Raw genomic sequence first — 7,892 nt, 5'->3', positions numbered from 1 at the left:
GCAATCTTTGAGGTGGCTTTTAATTTTGACCCAGGTTATCTTAGAAGCGCTCTTCTTATCCTTAAAAATTCTTTGGTTTCTTTCTAGCCAGATATGCCACCAGATTAATTTGGTCACGGCGAGCCATGCATCTTTGATTTGGGGGTTCTGAGCAGTGCCACCAGGGTACATTCACTTCCAATTAGAGAACAGTTCTGAGCAGTGATTAAGAGGGGCGAAGTTCATGCTCCATGGGCCTAAAGCCTCCTTCCACAGTTCTGCAGCAAATTTACAGGATAGCATCATGTGGGAGCCATTTTCCTCTTGTTCCTCACACAGTGAGCAGCGGGATGGCCCTAAATATCCTCTTTTCTAGAGCCTATATTCTGTCAAAATTCCGTGGTGACATAATAGCCAACGGAAGGAGTCGATTTTGGGCAGTGTTGTTGTTGACCAGATCCCCTGCCAGGGCCTCGGATCAGGCGGTACATTAGGATAGCGGGAGAGCTGGATATATCCCTGCGAGAGAGTGTATTTACTAGGGATCGGGCCCCAACCTCGGCTGTCTGCTTTCCTTCTGTTCATTGGGGATTTGCCTTTCAGGTGGGAGAGAAAAACACCATAGTCATTGATAAGGTTCGGCGGCACCTCTAATTGTTTCCATCGTTGCCATTCATCGTTTTCCCAGTGGGATAAATCCCACAACGTTTTGATACCTATAATGTCCATCCAATCTTTCAGAGAGGCTAAAGATCGGTCTTCAGCTAGCGGCTCACTGCCCATGATACTGTCGTCCCAAATTTGAATGCACTATCCATTACCTGGAATCCATTGCGCATATTGCTTGATCATGGTTGAGGTTTTTTCGCACAGTTTTTGTATCATCGAACCTGCAATTGTCTTTGGATTGTTCAAGCAGCGTGTTCTCTGCCCACCCTAATATTTTTTCCACAGTGCAAGCTGTGCCCAACCCGGTTTTGGAGAGATGATCCTCCATACCAATTTTGCACCCATGGCTATATTTTGATTGCTGAGATTTTTAAAATTTAAACCGCCTTCCATTCTGGGTAGAGAAATCGTGTTCCAGCTTATTAAGGGGAATCTCTTCTCGTTAGCTTTGCCACCTTTCCAGAAAAAGTTTTTTATGTAAGCCTCCATCTTCCTCATTATGCCAATGGGAGCCATCATCACTGTTGCCTGAAAAATGGGTAGACTATTCAAAATTGATTTTATTAGCACTATCTTACCTGCTAGATTGAGCCAATTATATCCCCAGGATTAGATTTTAGATTTGAATTTTTCCAACAGAGGCAGCCATTCTCTGCTAATAGCCCTTTTTTGAAAGACAGGGAGCCCCAGGTACTTGGATAATGTCCAAGAAGAGGTGGCTGCGAAGCCAAAACAATTAGAAATGGCTTGGAGCGTTATGACAGAGGTATTCCAATAGAAGACATGGCATTTGCCTTTGTTGAGCTTGCTTCCTGAGTCTGCACAATAGGCGTCCACTACTTCTTTAAATCGATTAGCCAAGACCAAAGAGGTAGCACCCAGCAACAGAGAGTCATCTGTGAACAGCGCATGATTTATGCTTTTAACTCCTCTTGCGATGTTTATTCCCATAATTTCTTGCTCTGACTGTTTTCTATTCAAGAGGAAGCTTAGAGCCGAGGCTTGGAGGACAAAGAGCAAAGGGGAGAGAGGGCACCCTTGCCTCAGCCCTCTTGAGGCTTTGAAAAAATCTGTGGCTCTCCCGTTCACCAGAGGGGCAATCCATGGCACACTGATGCAAGCCTTGATCCATTTGATAAAGTTATGCCCAAACCTGAATTTGTGTAGGACATCCAGTAAGAATCTATGCCTCACCTTGTCAAAGGCACTTTCAAGATCGAGTTTGACGACCATTCCTTTCTCTTTCCAGGCCAAGCTTGAATGAATCACCTCTTGAACTAGGTTGTAGTTGTCCACAATCTGTCGTCCCTGAATGAAGCCCCCGTGATTCTCTGGAATAATGTCAGGGATAATTGTTTTCAATCTGTTCGCAATCACTTTTGTTATCAGTTTATAGCCTATTTGCAAAGGGATATAGGACGAAATCTAGAGAAGGAGTTGGCTTCTCTTTCCTTGGGTATAAGGGCCAGGAAAGCCGAGTTAGTGCTTCCCCCAATTTTCTAACAGGTTAGGGATTTTCGGACCATTCTGCATAAATATTTTTCGACTATCTGCCAACAGTTCTGCAAGAATCTGGTAGTGAAGCCATTTGGGCTCGGGGCTTTGTCTGGCTCCCTAGAGAAGAGGGCGGATTTGATTCCATTATTTGTGACTTCTTCTTCCAAGAACCGATTCTTTTTTATAGATATCAGCATGGGAACCTCATTTACAATCGATGGAATTTGACCTTGCCCCTATATTTCGCTATATAGATTTTTGAAATGGAGGAAGGCCACATTTTTTATGCTTTGAATGTCTCTATGGCTGATGTTCTCTTCCTTGATTTCGGTAATGGAATTGAAATTTTTCATTGCTTGGGCTTGCTTATGAAAGAAGGATGAATTCCTGTCGCCTGCCTTAAGCCAAAGCCTGCGAGATTCGATCCTCCAGTACTCTTCCTCAGCCAGGCTTGCTTTAAGCAGCTTTTGCTGGAGGTCCGCCTCTTTTTTGAGAATTTCTTTTGTGATCTCTTCGTTTTCTTATTTAAGATGGTGGATCTCTAGCTGATCTTGTAAATTCTTCCTTTCCACTGCAGGATTTGGGAGAGATTTTGCCCAAGTTTTTAATGTAGCTTTCACTCTCCTGAGTTTTTCCTCCCATACAAAGAACGCAGAGCCATTGACTGGTTGCTTCCAAGTATCTTTTACTAAATGCAAAAGGGATTGTTCCTTGATCCATAGGGGATTGAATTTAAAAGGAATGGGGCCTTGTTCCTAGTGAGCCGAAAGATCGAGCTTGATGGGTCTATGATCAGAGACACTACAGGGGAGAATATGCATTCTAGAATCTAGACCAAGAAGAAGAAAAGAACTTTGAACAAGAAATCTATCTAACCTTGCAGCGATGTGGCCCGGACCGAGTCTTTTGTTGGACCAGGTGTATTTTCCCGATGAAGGTTTGATGTCGATCACGTCCGAGTCCTGAATCAGATCTTCAACCCATTCTCACGCTGGATCCCTTACAATGCTACCTCCATTTTTTTCAGCCATAGATAAAGTGAGATTTAGATCCCCAACAATGATGATATTTGCTAAATCTTCAGAGTCTACCAGTTCTCTAATAGAGTCCCACCAATTCTTTTTTTCTCCTGCGCTGACTGGGACATACACATTGAAGAGACAGAGGGTCTCATTTGAGTCAACGTGCTTCAATTTTGAGAACAGCCAATGAGTGTTGGCGATCTGTTTCACCCTTGTGAACTTGTTTGCATTCCAGAGGGTTCTCAGGCCTCCTGAAGCACCCCTGGCTGAGACAGCTTGCCCTTCACTTCTTTTCCATAGATTTTGGCCGATATGGAGGAAGGCCTTGTCCTCCATTTTAGTCTCCTGGATGAGGAATATGTCAGGATATTCAGATCTTATCAAACTTTTAACAGCTTCTTCTTTAATTTTGCTCCCCATACCCCTGCAGTTCCAGGAGACGATCCTCATCACTTGTTTTTAGAATGGAGAGCTCCTTTAGAGCTCTGGGGCAGGTTTCTATTCATCTTCGGAGTTTTAGCCAAGAGTTTCTCGAGGGTGGGTTGGCTTCCTTGCAGTTTTTCTTTGTAGGTCTCCTGCTCTCTTTTCTCACGGGTGGATTTACGGCCCCTCGAAGATCTTCTGGCCGAGGTTTGCGATTAACCTATTTCACCTTCTTCTTCTGAGTCCTCTAAGCCTTGTACTTCTTCAGCCTCTTCCGAGGGTGTATCTTCCATTCTGTCTGCTTTACTATCTGCTTGCTTTCTTCCCTGGGGGGGCTCTTTTTGGGGCGATCCTTCCTTTTGAGTCTCCAGATCTTGGATTTCCTTTGTTGTTGAACTTAGCTGTATAAATTTATTTCCTTGCTCTTCCATGTGTGGGTTTTGAAACCCTGATCTGTTTGGAGAGCTTTCCCATTAGTAATTCATGTTCTAGGGGTTTTGCTTTTGGTCCTTTTAACCTGCGTCCATCCATCCTCTTTGCCTTTCTCCGCTTCAGTATTTTTTGGGCATCCTCTAGCGAAATGACCATAGACCTGGCACTTCCTGCACTTGAACGGAAGTTTTTCATAATCTAGCTTTTGAACATGCGTCCAGCTTCCAACTCTGATCTTTATTGCCTCAGGTAGGCCAACCTCGAGGTCAACTTCAACACAAATTTTAGCACAGTCATATTGATCTTTGTTGTTTGCTCGATCAATGAATTTACCCAGGGTATTTCCGATATGCTTAAGGGATTCCCAGTTCCAACAGTGCATTGGCAGATTGGGTAATATAACCCACACAGGGACAGCAGTGGGCACGTCAACTGCTGGATCGAAGTCGGGCGTCCACTTATTGAGGTACAGACCCTGGGGGCCCATGAAATAGGGTCCATTGCGGAAGATCAGATCCTTATCTTCCTTTTTAGAAAATTCGAACAGGAAGAAACCCTTCCCCATGAAATATGAAGTGACGTTGCCCGATATCAATGGTGCCCAGTTCCTTGCGACCCAGCTTTCTGTGGATTTGGGGGAGGGCCAGAGTCCTGTGAACTGTCCCACCAAGGCACGCTCAGAAAGGGAAAGGGCAACCTGGATCGGTTTCTCAGGAGGGAGCGAGATCTCTGGGATATCATCCAGGCATTTCACAAATTTCGAAACCTCTGTTGCTTTCTTTTTTGGCAGAGAGTTCAGAAGTTTAGCAAATGCCTCGGCTTCGGTAGGGGAGGGCGATGAAGACTCCATGGGAGAAGCCTTAGCTCGACCGGATCGAGCTCACCCAAACCACGGCGGGCATAGTCGATCTAGCCTGCTTGGTGATGCGATCTGTCTTCTTGCAGGGGTTGTGTATTCCTTGCTGGATGATGCACCACTCGGGAGAGCCTTCAGGTACCCACAGGGCCGAGAAACCTCAGGCGCAGATGCAGAACGGCGTTTAGCTCAGTGCAGCGAAAAAACTAAGTCTAAAATTAAACTTTTAATATTAATAAACATAAAATCATTTATTATAAATTTAGTATATATTAATCTATAAACCCATAATTTTAAAATAATAGTAATTATAATTATAATTATTTATATTTATTATATTAAATGTGAAACCACCATAATAGCATACCAAAGAGGTGAGCACCAAATATACTGTGAAGAAATATATTGTGACGTGTTTCTTGAGAATTTTATAGAAATATCATCCCATTGTGTATAATAGAAAGAAAAATCGTCATCACTGAATTGTGTCATCTTGGAAATAAAAATCTACATTCAAGATTAGATTGTGTAAAGGGTTCCAATCATTTGGATGGTATTTGCGAAATATGCAGAGTATATTTGTAACTTAAAATGTATTACTATTTAAATTATTATGCACCTTTTTTGAAAATATGTCAAGGCTATTTATAACCGATGACGTGTTCATTAAAAATATCCATATAAATTAATGTATTTATTTTTATTTTAAAAATGAATGCCATGATCAAGGGATTACATTACAATAATTCTTTGTTGATAAATAAAATTAAAATTTTAATATTAATAAACCTAAAATCATTTAACATGATATTGATATATATTGTATTCTGTATGATAATATAAAATATAAAATATAAATAAAATTTTAATATTAATAAACATGAAATTATTGGTTATGAAATTGGTATATATTGCATTCTATATGATTATATGATTATATAAAATGTAAAATATTTTCTTTTAAAATTTATTTTAAAAAATAATTAATTTGACTTGTCAAGAAGGAATGACGCGATATAGCATTTAAAGAAGGGATATGGAAATTAAAAGAAATGTTTAGTAAATGCATATCTTCGTAATTAATTGAATCCTCTCTTCAATTTAGGAGCCACTGCGGTCCCAATATTTTTGATAAGTATGAATATTAGCAATAATTTCAATTGTAAGAGAGAAAATACTTAAGGAGCTTTTGATAAGTATGAAGATTAAAAATAATCAGTTGTAAGAGAGAAAATAGTGTAAGGAGCTTGTAGGAGGAATTGCTCGCATAAAAGTTTTCACAGAAGTTTGCCAGATATAACTACTTTGGAGAACCAACTACAATTAAATATGAGTGTGACTAAGGTGTGTTCCTTTTTGGGGTGATGTTTTTTTAAAGCTCTTTGTAATGTTGCAGTGTTCAAGGTCTTGCCATACTGAGTAATGTCATAACTAATTAACATTTTTATGATATTGTTTTTTTTTTAAGTTTTGAAAATTTTTTATGGAAGGAGGAAAAAGCCTTCTTCGCAGGAGTTTTCAAGATACAACCACTTTGGAGAATCGCCTGATATATAGCAACTATATATCAGTGTGTTTAAGGTATGTTTTTTTCGAGGGTGATATGTTTTAAATTTCTTTGTAATGTTGCAGTGGTCGAATTTCTTGAGTTTAGGATAGCCATCCATCCTTAAATTATTTAGGGACTATAGATTAAATTGCAGCCTTTAAAGTTTTGAAGTAGTTAGTAGTTATCTAAGTCATGGATGATTAACATTTTTATAAATTTTTTTTTTTTTGGACACCTGATCATCTATGGGTGGGTGTGGAAAGTGAATAGCCATCGAAGTCTAAGAGACCATTTGGAATATGAATCCAAGGTTCACACCAATGTACTATATATATATATATATATATATATATATATATATATATATATCAGTGTGAATAAGATATGCAACGCAATGTTTATCATTCATATTCTGCCTCTGCTATGTATTTGTTTAACATGGTATCAGAGCAGATACATTCATAATCTGCTCAATCTTTTGTGAGCCACTTGTTTTTATGGCCTGAGTAAACCTGTGCATCTATCTATCTCTAGCTATTTGTGTATGGTTTCAAGGTTTTCTCGTGTGTATTTTTTCCACATTGGTGTTATGTTGCAATGTCCTGAAAATTGATGCAGAGACTAGAATCTTAAATGTAAGATCTTTGAATTTTATGCATTTTGATGGTAAATTTATGGGATTCATTCGACAACGTAGGATTGGACGGTGGATACCTATTTTCTGATTTTGAGATTGATTTTGAGATGGACAATTTGGAAGGGTATTTTTAATTGGAACGTTGTAGAATCTGCTTGCTTTCTGCATTTGGGCAGTGATTGACGCACAGAGGTTAACTTTCTAGCCTCTTCCAAGAAATGCTCTTCAGAACCCTAACACTCTTTCTTCAATGTCAGTCTTTCCTTCATTGCATTTATTTACTTATCTCAATTCTGGTGCCTAGTTGAATAGTATCCTGGTGGTCGTTTCTTTGTTAGTGAGTTAAGCCTTATCTTGGCAACCTCCAAAACGCCCGTTGACTGTCCTATAGCTAATTCTTAGACGGGTGGTGTCTCGATAATAATAGAAATGGTAAACATTATAGAATTCCAATAATCTACACACAACGCTGCCTCCACTCAATGATTCCCTCAGAATTGCATTTGAGTGTTTTACCTATAGACCTAAGGCACTTGGCTACAACTCTACCATTCTTCTTCGGCCACTCAGACCTGTCTAACTTATTTGTCAAGTAACGTAGCCCTGGTATAAACACGCATAATGCATAGTAATATGTTCATTTAGTGTCTTCCAGGCACGCACTTCATAAAAAATCTACATTATCACCACTACCACCTTCCAAGTTCCAAAAACATCAGCAGAAAGCCTCATATTCTTCTTTATATTTGAAAGAGCATCTATTGCAACATCCAATTTGCCTTCCTGGAGGGCTACTTTCCTCTGTGCGGCAATTTCACGGTCAAAAGA

General features: G+C 39.8%; 1 protein-coding gene across 1 annotated transcript; it reads right to left on the bottom strand.

Annotated features, from left to right (window-relative positions):
- Positions 1–4,071: 4,071 nt before the first annotated feature.
- On the bottom strand, positions 4,072–4,872 carry LOC149267172 (uncharacterized). Its single transcript, XM_089410380.1, has one exon. The coding sequence runs from the start codon at positions 4,870–4,872 to the stop codon at positions 4,072–4,074; it is 801 nt and encodes a 266-aa protein (XP_089266506.1).
- Between the last annotated feature and the right edge of the window lie 3,020 nt (positions 4,873–7,892).

Source organism: Pinus tabuliformis, chromosome 6, assembly GCF_031772625.1.
Source record: "Pinus tabuliformis cultivar Carrire ecotype Pingquan chromosome 6, CPIR1, whole genome shotgun sequence".
NCBI classification, from domain to species: Eukaryota; Viridiplantae; Streptophyta; class Pinopsida; order Pinales; family Pinaceae; genus Pinus; species Pinus tabuliformis.
This window is presented reverse-complemented; position numbering and strand designations above follow the sequence as displayed.

Excerpts from the sequence above, each read along its gene's own strand:
- LOC149267172 (XM_089410380.1), bottom strand. The coding sequence starts at position 4,872 with ATGGAGTCTTCATCGCCCTCCCCTACCGAAGCCGAGGCATTTGCTAAA.